Source organism: Tamandua tetradactyla, chromosome 2 (assembly GCF_023851605.1).
Source record: "Tamandua tetradactyla isolate mTamTet1 chromosome 2, mTamTet1.pri, whole genome shotgun sequence".
Lineage (NCBI taxonomy): Eukaryota > Metazoa > Chordata > Mammalia > Pilosa > Myrmecophagidae > Tamandua > Tamandua tetradactyla.
In genome coordinates this window covers 90532610-90553295 of record NC_135328.1, presented here as the reverse complement: position 1 = coordinate 90553295, position 20686 = coordinate 90532610, and the positions used below count along the sequence as shown (strand labels likewise).

Genomic DNA, 20686 nt, shown 5'->3' with positions numbered 1-20686 from the left:
AGAGCTTTGCAATAGGGACCTTTTTTTTTTTTTTAACTTCCAAGCCCCACTTGATTAAAAAAACAATGTGGTATCTGTGGAGAGAGACTTTTCTCCATTTGAATTACTGTAGCCTGTTATTGGGGCTGCCCCTTTCAGATGTTTGACCATGGAGGTGGCTGGTATAATGGGAAAAACAGGTGGAGTCATAAGCCCCCAAAAGGACTTGATAAGGGTTTTTGTTTTTTTTCTTAATATATCCTCAAACCTGAGAATAAAATCTATTCATTTGATTCAAACCACAGGTCTTAGTGGTGATTGAAAACAAATAAAAGTGCCTTTTTGTGTTGCATAAAATTTCTCCAAAATATAGGAGAGATAGATAAATCAGATGAAATTTTATAACCAAATTTTTAGATCATTCCACTTTACAAAGTGTTCATTTCCTCAAGTCCTTTTTACTCTATACTTGCTGAACCTAGGATAAAGGTGGAGATGATGTTTTCTTACTAAATAATTTGTTTTCAATTTATTTATTTATTGAGCATCTTGATTAAGATTAAGAAACAGAGCAAACTTGTAAGGACTCTTCTATTTTATTATACTTAGTGCTTTGAGCAATTCCTAAAGAAATACACAGTTGTGGGAAAATGCATAGAAATATATAAAGAAACAAATAAAACTGCCTGTAGTCCCATTACCCAGAGTTAAGCACTGCTAACATTTTAGCGTACGCTATTTCAGTATACCTTTTTCTAGGGGTGTGTGTGTGTGTGTGTGTGTTAGAGAGAAAGAGAGAGAGACCGAGAGACCATCCCAGAACTTAGTTTGCTTAAATAATGAATATTTGTTTAGTTCATGATTCTGTTGGTCATCAGTTAGGCTGGGCTCTGCTGAGTGGCTCTTCTCCAAAGCTGGACTTCCTCGAACATCTGTAGTCAGCCAGAACAGCTTCGTGATCTTGGTTGACTTCTCTTAGGGCCTCAGCTCTGGTCAGTATGATCTCTCACCTGCCAACGGGAGAATTTGGATTTGTTTACATGTCAGAGACTAGGACTTTGGAGAGAAAATAGATGTGTACAAGGCCACTTGAGGAAAAAGTTATAACTGGCATATTATTACTGCTGCTGTATTCTTTGTGCCAGACCCAGATAAGCCACAGGCTAGCCCAGTTGGAGAAATAGCTTCTTCCTCTTGATGGGGGAAAAGCTGAAAAGTTACAGTGCAAAGAATATGGAAACAGAGGAATAAAGAATGGTGGGCATTTTTGCAATCTGTCTACCACTCTGTGTGTATGTGTGTGTGTCTACAGGTGTGAAAACTGAGAGCATATGTTGTCATACATACTGTAGTTTTCATCACTAGATATACTCCAAATCCAAGTTGCTAATTCAACACTGCAGGTTATTGAGAGGATTAAGAGAATTCTTATATAGGAAGTACCACAAAAGCTATCTAGAACAGAAGAGATAGACAATAAATAGTAGTTAAAAAAAAAAGAAAAAAATGTAACTTCTTCAGGCAACTGGCAACTGCTTGAATTCCATTAGGCCTTGTTTTCTTGTTTTATTTCTCTTCTGGTGCCTTTCCACTTTTATTCTCCTGCTGGATTATGCCCCATATACCTGCTTCTGAATTCCATTGCTGCCTCTCACTAGCTTGGAGCTCTTGGTAAAATCACTTGACTTTGTATCACAACAGCTGCCTCAGAGGGTAATTGGGAGAATTTATCTCATATATATTGACAGGGTGTAAGCTATAGATATGCTGCTGTTTCCCTGGAGATCTTTTATACTTTTTGTGGAATTTCCATAAAATTTTCTTACTTAACGTTTTCTTCATATTGCCAGCTTCTCAAACTAGCTCTAGTTTTTCTTTAAAAAGAATGTTTTTTAAACCACTGTTCATTTCTGCACAGTGCATGTTAAAGAAAATTCAGCTTTCACAACCTTAGCTTGCACACTAATCTTCAAAATGCCATAGCCATTTCTTTAATCTGATGGAGCGCCTTGTGTAACGCCTGTCTTTTCTGATCAGAAATGGCATTCTTAACATCAGTAATTCTTAGACTTTTCTGACAGGAAATATTTTTGAGGATGTAAAATCAGTTATGGGATATGCTTGTCAATAAATTTTTTCTGCAAAAATAAATCAGAAATTCTATCAAAATAGCATTCTGAAAGAATTCTTTTTTCTTTGTGCTCCTCATGAAATGGTCATGCTTGAAGCTTATGAGAATTTTTTTAGGTGGAGATTGTATGTTTAATTCATGTGTTGGCCATCTTTTCTACCAACTATCTGCATAAATTTCATGTCCTAAGCAGGAAAAAAATGGTTGTAATCTAGAGTCAGCCTTTTCCTGACCAAGTCTGTATTTCCTTTCTTTTTTACCCATGATTGGCCTCGTTCTCTTTCTGGTTCCTGTGAATTTCACTATAAGCTCTCATTATTCCCGTTCTCTACCCACATATATGTCTGTCTAACCCAAGAAAGAGGAAGAGCCTTCTAAAATTTCTTGTTGTTTCTCTTCTCCCACTTTGAAAATTTTTCTGTCCCCTCACAATTCATTCATTCATCTGGCACTTACTATTGTATGGACACTGTGCTTGTGAGCTGTGGATAGAAAGACAAAAAAGCCCTATTGCTGACTCATTGATTTAACTTACCGTAGGATGGACAGTAAATGAAAAGGGCATGTGGCCAGGGCCTTCTAAGAGTTGTAAGCAAAGGCCTTGGGAGGGCAACAGGTGGAGGTTGGTGAGAAACCATCTTATACATTCCTTCCCAGGCATAGGGCCATGTTTCCCAACTTTGATGAGAATTAGAGTTGGGTCTTGGTTTGCTAAGGCTGCTGTGACAAATATCACTTAATGAGTTGTCTTAAACAATAAGCATTTATTGTCTCACAGTTTTGGAGGCCAGAAGTGAAAATCAAGGCATCATCAAAGCTATGCTTTCTTCTGGAATGGGTAGCATTCTAGTGATGGCAGCCCTCTGTCACATGGTGATGTTCTTGATTTCCTCCTGTGTGGTGTCTCTGTCTGTGTCCAGATTTATTCTGCTAAGAAAAGGACCCAGTAATATGGATTAAGGTCCACACTGATTCAGTTGGCCTACAACTAATCTGGACTTTAGAGGATTCTAGGCACAAATGAGTCTTTAATTTAATTTACAATCCATCTTCAAAGGGTCCTATTTACAAACAGCCTTACACCAATAGGAATGTGGATTGAGATTAAGAACATGTCTTTTGTTGGGATGCATAATTGAATCTACCACAGTTGGTGTGGCTGGCATGACCTCTTCCCCGATACAGTGGATGAGGTAAAGCCCTGGTACCATTAATATCCCAGAAATGGTTTGGGGCTAGATTGAGCCTTGTCAGCATAAACTCAGGATGCTGCCCAGTTATACATGCCAAATATTGAGGTACAACAGAAAAGAGTGGTTTATTAATCTGGGGCCAGGGTCTCAGATATTTTTTTAGTTTCCTAAAATGAAGGCAGTTAACATTTGCTGAAAACCTTGGGTATTTTATATATTTCATTCTATCTAGTCTGTACAGTCAAACTTCCGTGTAAATATTATCCCCCTTCTGTGAGGTGGTAAAGGTTAAGTAACGTCCCAAGATCACACAACTAATAAGAAGCGGAGCTTGGAATTCAAATCCAAACCATATTGTTTCCTTATAAGGTGAATTGCAATTTTAATAAAATATGCACACAGGAATTAAACCATAGTAAATTATAGTACTTGTAATTCTGACCATGAATGTTTTAACCAGTTTGACAAAGAGAGGCAATATTTGCAAGAAAGTGCTGCCAAGATGAATCCCTGTTTGACCCTAGTCCAAGTCACTCAGCTACCTTACCTGGCCACGGGATGTGAATGTTGCTCCTATAGTTGTGCAGTATACAAAGTGTACAACCCTAAGTAGTAGCCATCAAGGTCCCAATTACAGTTACATATCTCTGCAGATTGTGCCTCCACTGGTACTTTTTAACATCTAAATGTGTATTTTTTAACATTGAAAGGGTAGATGTATTTGAAGGCGATGGGCAGAGAAATGAAACAGAAAACTGGCTAATCATTTCAGTATATGTTGATAAAATTTCTACTTCACACATGGTTTATTTAAATCACTGCAAGGTTCTTACTGTTGTCCTTTGTCAAAATGTTACCACATCTAACTATAATCAAAGGTACTGCAGATTCTGGACTATTGTATTAAGCTCTGCAAGGCTCTTTTTCACGTATAGCCATACAGACCTGGATCATTTTTCCTTCTATACCTTAAACCCCTCAGTGGCTTCCTTAGGCTCATAGAATAAAGTCCAAACTCCCTAGAGTGGCAAAGAAGTCCTCATCATGGTCTGAGTTCTGCACCTTTGACCATTCTACAGTCTTCTCCTCCCTCCTTTCTTCCCCTCCCAGACAAGAACAGAGAACGTGTTGCAGTTTCCTTCAATACACTGGGCAGTTTCCTGCTTCAGGGCTGTGCTCTTGCCCCTCACTCTGCTCTTAATCACCATTTTGCCCTAATTCTGCCTGTTGCCCACCCATGAATACTGAACTGTGCTGTAGATGCTGTGCTGAAATATGGCCCATTCACTCTTCTGTCATGTCACCTGTAAGATGACTTCAGGGCACATATCAGTGTGGGTCTGTTCTGGGAAACAGGAATCAAGTCTTAGTGTTTGTATGTTTGACTGTCCAGCACCAAATGAGGTACCTCGTGTCCACTGGCTTGCAACAAATGATGGTTGGAGAAATCAGTGAGTGAATGGCTCTCTAGACATGTCTTCCTTTGATTTCTAGGAGAAAAAGAGCTAGCATAGTACTTTATCTGTCCCCTACAAGGTATTTTAGCTTTCTCAAAACTCAGGGAACAAAGAGAAAACTTATCTAATTGAACTGAGATTCTGAATGATGACAAACTGTATTTCCCAGTAGTGTTTTAAATGTCTCTACTGGAAAAGACTGGGGTTTAATGGATCTGTGGGATTCTATAGTTGAAGCCAGGGTTCTCACTGAGAAAGAAGAGGTATAAGAAATATGGACTGGGTAAGGCAAGAAAGAACCCTATGGGGTGAATTGGGTATCATTGTGAACTTATGATTTCTAAACTCTGTATATATATATATATATTTATTTGTGTAATGTATGTATATGTATGTGTTTTTTTTTGTGTGTGTGTGTGTGTGTATATATACACACACACACACACACATATGCATATATTTACTAGCTCTAGCCACTGAAAGAGTCAAGAAAAACAAATAACTCTCTACTAATGGGCATATCTAAGCACAGGATCTTAATCTCTAAATCCACGTCTCACTAAAAAGAGCCACACACTTCAGGGAAATGGCTGAACCTGGAAAATCTTATTAGGGCAGAAGATAAGGAACTGCTAAAAACAAAAGTAATGTCACAAGGACACAGGAACTAGTTTGAGAGGTTTATACTGACCAAATCTTGGACAAATTAAGCACCAAATAATTAAGTGCAGTATGAATTATAAAGGATTGGAGAAGAAAGATTTGGTGAGTCCATACTTACACTAGATAGAGGAATGGTTGAAAAAGGAAAAATCAGCACTTTGCCACCATTATAGTAAAGATTAGATCAAGGAAGAATCATCAGTGGATGCTAAATCTAAGTGGAAATTTCTGAGGAAAGATTCTTTTTTTATGTTTTTTTTTAATTGTATAATATAACATATATACAAAGCAAAGAAAGAAAAAAACAATAGTTTTCAAAGTACTCTTCAATAAGTAGTTACAAGACAGATCCCAGAGTTTATCATGGGCTATCATACCATAATCTCAGAAGTTTCCTACTAGCTGCTCCAGAACATTAGAGACTAGAAGGAATACATTTATTTATCATTACTTTTTTCCTTTTTCTTGAAAAATAACATATATACAAAAAAAGCAATAAATTTCAAAGCACAACACAGCAATTAGTTGTAGAGCAGATTTCAGAGTTTGGTATGGGTTACAATTTCACAATTTTAGATTTTTACTTTTAGCTGCTGTAAGATACTGGAGACTTAAAGAAATATCAGTATAATGATTCAACAATCACATTCATTTATTAAACCCTACTTTTTCTGATTAACTCCATCATCACTTTTGATCTTTCTCCAGCTCTTTAGGGGTATTTGGGCTATGCCCATCCTTCCTTTTTCATATTGGAAGGGGCTGTCAATAATAAGGGATAGGGAGATGGAATTAGCTAATGTTCTGGAGAGGCTGACAACTTTAGGTTACAGGACTTCCTGGTCCAGGGACCCATCTGGAGGTTTTAGGTTTCTGGAAAGTTGCATGGAACTTTTGTAGAATCTTATATATTGCCCTAGGTGTTATTTAGAATTGGCTGGAATGGTTTTGGTTGGAGTTTGGCAAGTTATGATATACAGCAATGTCTAACTGAAGTTTGCATAAGATTGACCTCCAGAGTAGCCTCTCAATTCTGTTTGAACTCTCTCAGCCACTGAAACTTTATTAGTTACACTTCTTTTCCCCCGTCTGGTCAGGATGGCATTGTTGATCCCACAGTGTCAGGGCCAAATTCATCACAGTGAGTCATCTCCCACACCTCCAGGGAGACTTTCACCTCTGGAAGTCATGTCCCATGTAGCGGGGAGGGCAATGATTTCAGCTACAAAGTTGGGCTTAGAGAGAGTGAGGGCACATCTGAGCAACAAAAGAGGTCCTCTAGAAGCAATTCTTAGACATACTTATGGTAAGCTAAGCTTCTCCGCTACATGCATAAGCATCACAAGAGCAGCAAGGCTGAAGATCAAGAGCTTGGCCTATTAACGTTTGATAGAGTATTGGGTTTCCCTGGTTGTAAAGTTTAATCATTCCACATTTTTACTCCTGTCCCTCAAGGGGACTTTGCCACTACTTTTTGATTATCTGCTTAATATGTTCTGGAATGTATTCAGACATTACATTCAGCTATACAGGATTAAAGGCCCTCATTCTTATTCTGAACTCCCTGTGTTTCAACTGTTAAATGAGCTATCCGGACAGGTTGAGTTATGTTATATGCTATAGGAAATTTAGGTTCTGAACAAAAGAAACCTTTCTTTCTTTGGTCTCAAAGATTGGGTGGGTTCTAAAATATAGACAATGTCTTCCTTACCCCTGTGTTGTGAATTACCTTAATCCTGACCTGATTGGCTTTGGTTTTGGTTCTTATCTCTGACTACTAGATTATACGTATATTAAACAGCCTCTCAAAATCCAGAAATAATAATTACCACTCTAGACTAAATATAACTGCTATAAGAGCTTACAGTCTAGGCCCCTGTTTTCTTATAAGCATTTCGTAAATGAGACCAACAATAATTACTCTTTTATTTCAGACTTATTTAGCCTCATCAAATGTCCCACAAGTTCATTCACAATGTTGCATGCCTCACAACTTCATTCCTTTTTGTAGCAGCATAATACTCAATCATATGTATACACCATCATTTACCAATCTAATTCTCAGTCAGTGCATCCTTCAGACACCTGCATTCATTAGGTATCATGTATAATGCCCACAGTCCACAGTCTATCAACACTCTCACTTTTAGATAGTTTCATGATTCCCAAAAGAAAGATAACTAATAAACACACCCTCACCAAATAGGAAATCTAAACCTCCCCTTAACTCTTGTCCCTCCCTCCATTATTTACCTCTGGTGTTACTGTGCTACTACTGATGTTTTCTTGTTAAACATATCCCATAGCATACAGTAGCGGTTCCCCCCATACCCTGAACTTAAACACTCTTTGTGTACGAACCATACCTTTGAAGTAGTTCATGCAAGAACTTATTTATATTTGTAGTGTTAATCCATGGAACACATAGGTCTATATAACCTCTTTCAATCATGTGTGCCTTCAGTATGGTAATATTACTCATAACCTCATTAGTGGACTGCCTTCACTTCTGTTACCTTATATTTGAGTTCAACCTCATTAGCTCACCATTCACCCATCTCTACCTTCTATGTATCTCTAAGTCCCCTATAGTCTGTATTATAAGCCTCTGATTTTACCTTTACCATGATCATAAAAGTGTAATCAAACAGTATCCTTTTGTGTCTGGCTAATTTCACTCAGCATTATGTCCTCAAGGCTCATCCATCTTGTCATGTGCTTGCAGGACATCATTTCATCTTACTGCTGCATAGTATTCCATCATATGTATATACCACACTTTGTTAACCTGCTCTCCTGTTGTTGGGCACTTGGATTGTTTCCATCTTTTGGCGATTGTGAATAATTCTGCTCTGAACATCAATGTGCAAATGTCTGTTTGTGTCACTGCTTTCAGGTTTCTGGGCATATATTAAGTTGTGCTATTGCTGGGTCATAGGGCAACTCAATATTTAGTTCCCTAAAGAACTGCCAAACTCTTTCCACAGTGGCTGAACCATTATACAGTCCCACCAGCAGTGTATAAGTGTCCCAATTTCTCCAAGTCCTCTCTAACATTTATAGTTTCCTGTTTGTTTAATAGCAGCCATTCTAATGGGTGTGATGTGGTATCTCATTGTAGTCTTGATCTGCATTTCCCTTATAGCTAATGAAAATGAGTATCTCTTCATGTGCTTTTAAGCCATCTGTATTCAGTCTTCAGAAAAATTCCTATTCATATCTATTAGCCTATTTTACAATTGGGTTGTTTATGCTTTTGTTGTTGAGTTGTATGATTTATTTATGTATACAGGACAACAAACCTTTGTGCAGTATGTGATTTCCAAATATTTTCTCCCATTAAGTTGGCTGCCTCTTCACATTTTTGTCAAAGTCTTTTGAGGTACAAAAGCATTTGATTTTGAAGAGTTCCCATTTATCTACTTTGTTGTTGTTGTTACTTGTGCTTTGGGTATAATGTTTAGGAAGCTACCTCATATTATTAGGTCTTGAAGATGTTTCCCTACATTTTCTTTTAGAAATATTATGGTACTAGTTCTTAATTTTAGGTGTTTGATCCACTTTGAGTTAATTTTTGTATAGGGTGTGAGGTGAGGGTCCTCTTTCATTCCTTTAGCTATTGTTATCCAGTTCTCCCATGCCCAATTATTGAAAAAGACTATTTTTTCCCAGTTCAGAGGATTTGGGGGCTTTGTCAAAAATCACAGATTTGATGGTCTATTTCTGCGCTCTCGATTTGATTCCATTGGTCAGTACTTCTGTATTTGTGCCAGTACCATGCTGTTTTGACCACTGTGGCTTTATAATAAGTTGTAAAATCAGAAAGTGTTAATCCTCCCACTTTATTCTTCTTTTTTAGGATGCTTTCAGTTATTTGGGGGTTTCTTTCCCTTCCAGATGAATTTGGTAACTAGCTTTTCCAAGTCTTCAAAGTAGGTTGTGGGAATTTTGATTGGTACTGTATTGAATCTGTAGACCAATTTGGGTAGCATTGATATCTTAAGTATATTTAACCTTCCCACCTGTGAGCAGGCCTTTCCACCTATTTAGATGTTTGATTTCTTTTAGCACTGTTATGTAGTTTTCTGTGTGTAAGTCCTTTATGTACCTGGTTAAGTTCATACCTAGGTACTTGATTCTTTTAGTTGCTGCTCTGAATGGAATTTTTTTCCTTAGTTAATGCCTCAGTTAGTTCATTGCTTGTGTATAGAAGCATTACTGGGTTTTACACATTAATTTTTATTTTTTCTTTCTTTTTTTATATCATTGCACATTAATTTTATATCCTGTCACTTTGCTAAATTTGTTTATTAGTTCAAATAACTTTGTTGTAGATTTCTCAGGATTTTCTAAGTATGGTATCATATCATCTGCAAATAACAAAAGTTTTACTTCTTCCTTTCTAATTTGATTACCTTTTATTTCTTTTTCCTGCCTGATTGCTCTAGCTAGAACTTCTAGTACAATGTTAAATAATAGTGATGACAGAGGGCATCCTTGTCTCATTCCTGAACTTAGGGGGAAAGCTTTCATTTCTCTCCATTGAGTACGAAGCTGTTAGTTTTTTATATATGTCCTTTATCATATTGAGTAAGTTACCTTTGATTCCTATCTTTTGAAGTGTTTTTTATCAGAAAAGGATATTGACTTTTGTCAGATGCTTTTTCTCAGCATCAATCAAGATGATCATGTGGTTTTTCCCTTTTGATTTGTTAATGTCCTGTATTACATTACTTGATTTTCTTGTGTTGAACCATCCATGCATTCCTGGTATGAACCCCACTTGGTCATGGTGTATAATTCTTTTAATGTGTTGTTGGATTCAATTTGCTTGTATTTTGTTGAGAATTTTCACATCTGTGTTTATTAGGGAGATTGGTCTGTAGTTTTCCTTTCTTATAGGATCTAAACCCGGTTTGGTATTAAAGTGATGTTAGCCTCATAAAATGAGTTAGGAGCTAGATAGTGTTCCTTTTTCCTCAATTTTTTGGAAAATTTTAAACAGGATTGGTGTTAGTTCTTCTTGGAATGTTTGATAAAATTCCCCTGTGAAGCCATCTTGCCCTGGACTTTTCTTTGTAGGAAGATTTTTGATTACCAATTGAATCTCTTTACTTGTGACTGGATTGTTGAGTTCTTCTGTTTCTTCCTGAGTCCATGTTGCTTGTTTTTGAGTGTTTCCAGGAATTTTTCTATTTCATCTAAGTTGTCTAGTTTGTTGGCTTATTGTTGTTCATAGTTTACTTATGATTTGTTTTATTTCTTCAGGGTCTGTGGTAACAGCCCTTCTCATTTTTTAATTTTGTTTATTTGTATCTTCTCTCATTTTTCTTTGTCAGCCTTGCTAGTGGCCCATTGATTTTATTGATTTTCTCAAAGAACCAGTTTTTGGTTTTATTGATTTTTTTTCTATTGTTCTTTTGTTCTCCCATGCATTTAATCTGCTTTAATCTTTGTGTTTTCTCTTCCTATATTTGCTTTAGGATTTGTTTGCCTTTCTTTCTTAGGTTCCTCCAGATGAGCAGCTAAGTCCTTGATTTTTGCTCTTTCTTGTTTTTTTATATATGCATTGAGGGCAATAAATTTTCCTCTCAGCATAGCCTTTGCTGCATCCCATAAGTTCTGAGATGTTGTATTCTCATTTTATTCATCACCAGATAGTTACCAATTTTTCTAGCAATTTCTTCTTTGACCCACTGGTTGTTTAAGTGTGTGTTATTTAATCTTCATATATTTGTGAAAGTTCTCATTCTTGGGTGGTTATTGAGATCCAGCTTCATTCCATTGTGATCAGAGAAGGTGCTTTGAATAATTTCGATGTTTTTAAATTTATAAAGACCTGTTTTGTGCCCCAGCATATGATCTATCCTGGAGAAGATTTCATGAGCACTAGAGAAGAATGTGTATCCTGGTGTTTTGGGGTGTAATGGCCTATATATGTCTGTTAGGCCTAATTCATTTATCAAGTCATTTAACTTCTCTATTTCCTTGTTGATCCTCTGTCTCGTTGTTCTATTTATAGAGGAGAGTGGTGTATTGACCACTTTGACCCACTGGTTGTTTAAGTCTCCTACTATTACTGTTGAAACTTTTGTCACTCCCTTCAGTTTTGCCAATGTCTGTCTCATGTACTTTGGAGCTCCTTGATTATGTACATAGACATTTACGATTATTATTTTTTCTTCATTAATTATCCCTTTTATTAATATAGTGTCCTTTTTTGTCTCTTTTGTCTTTACATCTAGTGTCTATTTTGTCCAATATTAGTATAGCTACTCCTACTTTCTTTTGGTTACAACTTGCATGGAACATCTTTTTCCATCCTTTGACTTTCAAACTATTTCTATCCTTGTGTCTAGGATTAGTCTCTTGTAGGCAGCATGTAGCTGTATTATATTTCTTAACCCATTTTACCAGTCTCTATCTTTTAATTGGTAAGTTTAGTCCATTAACATTTAATGTTATTACTGAAAAGGCATTTTTTGAATCCATCATCTTGTCCTTTGGATTTTGTTTGTCAGGTCTATATATCCTTTTCTCTCTATTTCTTTTTACCCTTTGAGTTACCCTTACTGGTACTCTTTAATTTTGTGCCCTCCTCCAGACCTCCCTCTCCTGTCTTTTTTTTTTCAACTGGCAGAACTCCCTTTAGTATTCCTTGCAGGGCCTCGTTGACACATTCTTTCAAAATTTGTTGGTCTGTGAAAGTCTTAATTTCTCCCTCAGTTTTGAAGGACAATTTAAAGGTGCAGAATTCTTGGCTAGAAGTCTTTCTCTTTCAGGATCTTAAATATATCATACCACTGCCCTCTTGCCTCCATAGTGCCTGTTGAGTAGTCTGAGCTCAGTTTTATGTGGTTTCCCTTGTATGTGGTAGATTGTTTTTCTTTTGCTGCTTCCAGGATTTTCTGCTTCTCTTCAGCATTTGACAGACTGATTATTATGTGTTGTTCTAGTTTGCTAGCTCCCAGAATGTAATTTACCAGAAATGGAATGGTTTTTAAAATCGGGAATTTAAGTGTTGCTAGTTTACAGTTCTAAGGCCAAGAAAATGTCCCAATTAAAGCAAGTCTTTAGAAATGTCCAATTAAAGGCATCCAGGGAAAGATACCTTGGTTCAAGAAGGCCAGTGAAGTTCAGGGTCTCTCTCTCAAGTGAGAAGGCACATGGTGAACACAGTCAGGGTTTCATTCTCTCTTGGCTGGAAAGGCACATGGCGAACACAGCATCATCTGTTAGCTTTCTCTCCTGGCTTCTTGTTTCATGAAGCTCCCTGGGAGGTGTTTTCCTTCTTCATCTCCAAAGTGTTGGCTGGTGGACTCTCTGCTTCATGATGCTGCAGCATTCTCTGCTCTCTCTGAAATTCCTTTCTTTCTCTCTTGTCATTCTCTTTTATAGGATTCCAGTAAACTAATCAAGACCCACCTGAATGGGTAGAGACGTGTCTCCACCTAATCCAGCTTAACAGTCACTCTTGATTGAGTCGCATCTCCAAGGAGATGATCTAATTACAGTTTCAAATATACAGGACTGAATAGGGATTAGAAGAATCAGCTGGGTTTATAAATGGGATTAGGATTAAAACATGGCTTTTCTAGGGTACTTATATCCTTTCAAACCAGCGCATGTGTCTTGGGGATGGCCTATTTGGATTTATTCTATCTGGCATTCACTGGTCTTCTTTGGTTTGCATATATATGACCTTTATAAGGGTTGGGATGTTTCCCCCCTTTATATCCTCAACTAATCTTCTTAGCCCTTTACTCTTCTCTTCTTCTGTGACACTGATGCTTCTTATATTTGTGCGCTTTGTTTTTTCCATTTTCCTGAGAGCCAATTAAAATTTTTCCATCATTTTTGCCATTTGCTGTTTTGAGTGTTCGAAATCAGTTGTCCATCCTCTAGTTGGCTTATTCTTTCTTCTGCCGGTTCACATATGCTGCTGTGTGTTTCTAGTAAATTTTTTATTTGGTCTACAGCATCTTTAATCTATATGATATTTGCTATTTTCCTATTCTTTAAAATTCCTCTTTATGCTCTTCTGGTGTCTTCTTGATCTTCTTTATGTCATTAGCCATCCCACTTATTGTATTGAGTAGAGTTATATGAACATCTTTGGTTGTTCCAAAGTCTGTGTCTCCTCTGGTGTTTTAATTTGGTCATTAGCCTGGGCTTTATCTATCTGTAAGTTGATATGCTTAGTGATCTTCTGTTGTCTTCAAGGCATGCAAATATCTTGATAGGTTTACTTTGGAAGTTGATTACTTTTAGTAGTCTGAAGTTTTTTATTTGCAGGATGAATGTGCAGCAGGATGTGGGACAGGGCACAACAGTGCAATGACACATTGCAGTACAGGTATAGGCTCTGATTGAGGATGCTAAGATGGTGCCTGTGAGCATGGGGTGCAGGTCACGGGGTTGTGGAGGTACAGTGCAGGGCCCTTGGGTATGAGGTGCAGCTCAGGCAGTCCTTGGAGCACAGGAGAAGGGTATGGTGTGGGAGACACAGAGTTAGAGTGTTCCTAGTCTCGTTCTCCCCATCCATGTGCTCCTGAGGGGCTCCAGGCTTGCATTTGGAAAGTGGTGTGTTAGGTTGTTTGCAGTAGCTGGACAGTCTCCAGTTCTCTGCATCCCAATTCTTCAGCTTTTGCAATCAGGGCCTCCTTATGTGGTATAGAAAACCATCTCGGGTGACTTATACCCTGGAATCGCCATCTCAGTTGCCTTCCTGTCCCTTCTCTAGCTGTTGCTTGGAGCAGGGGTGAACTAGACCTACCCTATTCTGCCATCTTCCCGGAACCTCTGAAGATTTCTTTTTAGTTAGTAAAGGGAAAGTTGTAATTATACTATGGAGTAATTGAACAACTCTGACCAAGATCAAAATTAACATCACCATTGAGAAACAGATAACATGTATCTCCAGATGTGAGAGGATTACAATATTACCTATGGGGTGTTCTGGCCAGGAATGTATCACCTGAATCTAATCATGAAACATCACACAAGTACACTACTTAAAAAGCAGGGGAAGGGGAAATTGTACCCTTCAAAAGTTATTACTACTATAAAAGACAAAATCTGGAGATATTTTCATTATTAAAAGAGGCTAATGAGGCACAGTGACTAAATGCAGCATCTGATCCTAGATTTGCTCCTGTATAGGATAGAGTGGAGGCATGCCCTAAAGGTTATTATTGGATCAACTGACCACATTGAACTATAGATGGTAGATTAAACAGTCATATCATTGTGTAAAATTGGTAACAGTAATGGAGTTGTGGTTATGTAAGAGAATGTCCCCATTCTTGGAAAATACACACCGAAGTATTGAGAGCTAAAAACCCATGTTGTATGTAACTTACCCTCAAATGGTTCAAGGAAATTTTCTATGTATAATGTGTATGTATATATACATTAATAGAGATAGAATATGCAAAAAATAAAGCAGATGGTAAAATGTTAACAATAGGTGAATCTGAGTAAAGGATATACGGATTTTGTTTATATTCTTGCAACTTTTCTATAAGTTTGAATTTAGTTTGTAATAGAAAGCTTTAAAAAAATTTAAAAATATCTTGGTCAAATCAGCTATTGTTTTCTAAATAATTTTTCTTTTATTTTCTTTCCTTCTCTTTCCTTTTCTCTTTCTCTTTTCATTTCTTCTATTTCTGTCCCTGTGCTTTAGAAGTCCAAGGCTTGTGAGAAGGCCATTTCTGTGGGTCAAACGGTCATCACAAAGCATCGGAATACCCGGTATTACAGCTGTAGAGTGATCGCCGTGACGTCACAGACATTCTATGAGGTCATGTTCGATGATGGCTCCTTCAGTAGAGATACATTTCCTGAGGATATCGTGGTGAGTAGGTTTCCTTGGGTGCCTGCTATGCAGTTTACTTTTTGTAAAATTAAGCATGCTGAATCCTTCAAAAATGTTTCCTTTGGCCTTTTGAGTAGTCTCTTCACTTGATTTTAAAGTTTGCTATTTTTTCAGAGCAGCAATGTTTCGTTTTCCAGGAGGGTCCCTAGCTGTCATCATTCTAAATAATATACAGGGGAACTGAGACTAATCTCCCCAAATTCTTATCATTACATGAGAAATGTACTTGGCCAGGCAAAGTAAAATGGGAATTCACCATTATTTTCAGCTATAATGAAATATAAAAAGTCATATAAATAAATGACTTTTATTAATATGACCTGTTAGTATGTGTAAACTTTGTGGATATTTCAGGGGGTATAACAAAAATCACATAGGAAACAGGCTGGTTCCATTTACTGAGTTTCTTTTTTTTTTTCACATAGGCACCGGGCTTACTGAGTTTCTTAATCATGGCCCAGACTGTGTGTATTTTTCCTTCTTTCTCTGTCTCCTTAATGAACACCTTGGGGCTTATTCAGAGGAACTACTGAATGTATCTTAGGGGTAATGACTGATTTCATCATGGGCCTTGCTTTTTAGCAGGGTGTTTCATAAGAAGGGTACTGACAATTTTTTGAAACTACTATCAAATTGCATATCTGAAGTCCAAGTTAGTCTTGTGGTCATCTGTTACACCTTTTGTTATTAGGGGATTGTCAGTTTGGGGGAACCAGATCTCAATAATACATTTATAACTTCCTCCTTGTCCCAGAGGCCTGCTGATACTTTGTTTTTGTTTGTACTTGGAAAGACATTTCTTTGATTTTTTTTTTTGGCATGGGCAGGCTCTGGGAATCAAACCTGGGTCTCCAGTATGGCAGGTGAGGACTCTGCCACTGAGCCACCATTGTCTGCTCCTTAATGATTTTTGATAGTAATAATCATGTGTTAGGTGCATTTTAAATTTAATGTAATTTTATGAGATTCTATATAAATACCTCTAGGATTTTGGTCTCTTGGGGCCAAAGAAACATTGATTCAGTCAGCTTTGTTATATTTTCTTCTCTGTGCCCTTAAAAGAAACAAGTATGTAAGCAGAAATGACCTTTTTTGAGAGACTTTAAAGCAAGTGAATTTAAACATATTAAAAATCCCGGATCTTGATCATGCACCAAAATAGTGAATTGCGTATCTTTGCTGAATTCTAGCTAGAGCTTCATTTTTCTGTTACTATTGCCATTCACAAACAGCAACCCTTATTGACTTTCTATGTGAGAATTGAATCGTCCCTTCTTGCCCTTGGTCCACATTCACTGAGTACCTACTATGTGCCAAGAATCCTATTGGGTGCTGGGAAACATATTAAGAAAGAACATGTCATCTCTGCACAGTCTAGTAAGGGAGGCAGCTGGGTAAATGGATGTTTTCTGTACATATTGGCAAATGCTGTAAATAAACCAGGAGCAACCTACTGTGGAGGCCCAAGCATTGTAACCTACACATATTGAGTCTGTAAGAATGAACAAAAGATTCTGGGGTTAACCTCCTACTGACTTAGTGGCATTTACCGCGTGCCACTCACTGTGCCACACCCTTGACCTGCATGTGCTCAGTTCACTATCTATCCTCAAAGACTTGTGTGATAGGCACTATTATTTTTCACATTTTACTGCTGAGGAAGCTAAGGCACTAATTGGTAACTACTTTTGCTAGGTCACTTATAGCTAATAAGTGTCAAAAATAGTACTTAGCCCTACACAGTCTTGCTCCAGAGCCTATGCTCTTAGTCCCTGGAAAGAAATAACATTTAAAGCAGGAAAAGAAGGGATATGCAAGGGTAAGAAAGGCAAGAAAATATAGAGGAGAGTGATGCTGCTTAATTTTCAATATCCCTGCGAGGGCATATACCTGTTTCAGAGTTAACCCTCTTTTGTGTGAACTGTGGATACTGAGCCAGCAAATGAGAGAAGACCCATTGGTGAGGAGTATGGGGGGGGTGGGGGATAAAGAACTTCTGAGCACTAATCTCAAATCCTGAGCAAAGGTAAAAAGGCAAAATAGTTAAGTCTCTATACATGATAGTACTTAATGAATTCTCAATTCCCTGTCGTGTCCGAAGTCTCTACATCCCAGTCAGTATAAAGTTTTCTTGGAATGTTTTAAACTTGTATATTGGAAAATAATGCCTGCGACCTGGTACTTTTCTGAAATTCTACAAGATTTTCCTTTGACACCTTCCATTTCCTCTCTTCGTGAACCAAAAACCAATTTGATTTTAAGTATGCCTGAATGTCATAAGAAAGACATAGGCTCTAGCATTTAGAAGATTGTTCAGGAAAACGTGGACATTTAAATCAACAGGTATGAAAGAGCAAAATTCTTTACTATTTGATAAGCTATTGCTTAGCATATTTGATAAGGGTTTGAGGTTTAGCAGCCAGTTTGTGTGTGTGTGTGTGTGCGCATGCGCGTGCACATGTGCAGCACACGTGTAAAGTCACTTGGAGGCTGTGGCACACACAGTGGGTGTTGACATAGATTGGAGAGGCGGCATCTGCTTGAAGTTGTGTAAGCAATTGTTTCTTCAGGAAAAAATATCTGTACTTTTCTGTAAGCAGATCTTTTCTCTGTCTTTCAACCTTTCCTCCCTCAATAACCCCTGCTACTCCATCCCAGTCTCTTCTTTTTTTGGTTGCTTGTCCCAAGTCTCTTATACCAAGTAGGAATATTTCAATTGAATTGTGTTTTCAACTTTCACATACTTTCTAACAGTGCCAGCATTTGTTTAACTGATGTGGCCTCTTGTACCTTGGTACTGATGAGGCTTCCTCATGTAACTTCTTTGGCGACTCTTTCAGGAAAGTTACTCCTTAAAATATATTTACCTACCCCTGCTGGGCCCCTGATTTGTGCATTTTAGAAGACTCTTTACTTGAGGTGCAGAAACTCTGACTCTGTGGAGCAGCCATGCTGTTTTAGGAGGTTCATAGCACTCTACAGATCCACTCTGTTAGCAGTGTTTTTTTGCCTAGTCATCATCTAGGTTCCTGAAAGGGGAAGTCATAGATTTTATAAGACAAACTTTAAAACTACCAATCATTACCAATGATTGGAGTTGGTGTTTTTCACAGAAATTAATGAGAGCTACATGATTAAATGCCTTTGCAGTACACCAACTAGACTTTAACGTGTGATATGTGAATTTTGAGGTTAACTTTTAATATATAATGCATGTATATAGTTAAGTATATAATAAATATATATTATATATCAATATCTGTTCCCACATATGATATATGTGTTCACACACCCACCAGATAGCCACCATTATTTCAGATGTTATGATGTGATACCCACCCAGCCTAGAATACACAGAAGGACAGTCTTGTTGGGTCAAAGAACCTAGAGGAGGAGAGGGGAGCATAAGAGTGGTGGAGGGGCCCTACCGTGTCTTTCCTAAACTTGGCTCCGTGACTGTCCATGAGGGTTGGGGAAGTGGTGAACATGGATCCTGGACTCTTGCCTTTATTGACACCCAGAGGGGAGAAGTAGACTTTTCTCCCAGATATTGGAGATTGGAAGATTCAAACTATATAGCATGAAAAGCAGAATTAGCAGGGCTATTCGGAGAATCTGAGGGCAGCTTCTTGTTATCCAAACTATGTGTGAGCACCTGCCCCTGCTAGTAGTACATTATACGTTTTGAAAGGGTAGAAGCAGCAGGCCTTATAATCACAAACCATAGAGAGATGCCGGCCTTGTTAATCATGGTTATGCACAGGCAGAGCTCCTGGGTTGGTCACTTTGAATGGAAACTTATGACTGACAAGCTAGGAAAACGAGGCTCCAAATATAATTTCTTTATACTAGTACAACCATATTTTAGGCCACGTGACTAAAGTGCTAAGACAGTCTCACTCCAGTTTTGATATTTACCTATGATGGAACTGTCTTTGGGAGGTGGAGACCCTGTTCAGAACTCTAGTAGAGGATTTCATGAGGAGATAAGAAAACAATGTATCAGGTGTGGCCCTACCTCAATATCTTACAGATTGTGGCAGAACAGCTTATAATTATTTGGAGGGAACACTAAATAAATTTTGCAGTTCTCAGAGAAATCTTAAATTTTCATTAGATGATAATGCCTGTGGCTTCTGAACTTGGGGTAGAAGATGATTGTTTAGAGTCCCAAAACTTTTAGTTCATAACAATGCATCTCAGGAGTTTGTGCTGCTGGGAAGAATTACTTATGAAATGTAGTGTGATGGGGCATTGCTGCTACTGAGGAACTGGTTTCTCTAAGCTGTGTTTACTTGCTACCCAGAACTGCTACAAGAATACAGTGCAGCTTCACTTTTTAACTATGTAAATGGAGGCATAATTTTAAGATGTTATTTTTAAGTTCTCAATTTTAGAATATCAAATTTAATCATCCTAAGCTATTTATATATGACATAAATATAATCCCTTGTGAAGCCTGATGCTTTAATAAAGAAAATTATATTCCCTTATTTATGAAGTTGGTGATTACAAATAATTCTATAAACTTAAATGAAAAATCTTTAATGCAAGCTGGCCTATCCATATTTGAGAATAATTTTCTCCAGCTACTAAAGTGCCTGAATTAAGATTTTGTGACTAGAATGAGTGTTTGGTGCAGTAAGCAGAACCATTCTTTGAACTGCTAGGAAATTTTTTTCTATACCTAAGCACTTTATTTCTGTGATGGCCAGAAAAAGGTCCAAAAATTTTTCTCTCAGTGGTACACCTGCAACGCATGGGTATCACCCCAGTTACACACCGCATGCAGTGTAGCAGTCGAGAGAAGTAATAAAAGATGTATTGCTACATGCTCATCTGTCAGTCTATAAAATTACAACGCATGCCTGATGAATTTTTTTGTCTGCCACTATTTTGCTGGGAATAGAAGTTGTCTATTTGAAAGAACTCAGTGAGTGTAGAGATCCCAGGGTGCCCTCTTAGCATCAGCTAAAACCTGGAATCCTCTAGCATGATCATGTTGACAGTAAAATGACTACTGCTTCCTTTAGTCCAAACTTAGAGCTCATTTTGAGAGAGGAGGATGATGCAGCATGAAATGGGTTATTTTAGAATGAAGAACATTTAACATTCACTGCTGGGCATGAAGAGAAACAGGACCATTTAGAAATTTGACAGCAAGAGTCCATCACTGAAATTTCCATGATGACCCACTACATTTTTTAGCCTCTTGAAATGTGAAAGAAACAAGAGATCTGTTCTCTTCAGGATTCTGGGGAAGGACTGCCATGTCCTTTAGTTCTTGTGGACTTGGACTCTACAGTGCAAATTCTAAGTTTCTTAGACTTGATTTATTTTCTCACTTATAGGCAAATAGCTTAAACATTAGAGCTTCAGATTTTTT

At 37.7% G+C, this 20686-nt stretch overlaps 1 protein-coding gene across 5 annotated transcripts in view; it reads left to right on the top strand.

Moving 5' to 3' along the window:
• The window catches only part of KDM4C (lysine demethylase 4C), a 596944-nt gene that overhangs the window by 541384 nt on the left and 34874 nt on the right, over positions 1 to 20686 (top strand). For all 5 annotated transcript variants that reach the window (XM_077148206.1, XM_077148204.1, XM_077148205.1 and 2 more), the window contains one exon: positions 15109 to 15279. In XM_077148206.1, coding sequence (XP_077004321.1) covers positions 15109 to 15279 — 171 coding nt within the window. The remainder of the gene's footprint in view (positions 1 to 15108; positions 15280 to 20686) is intronic.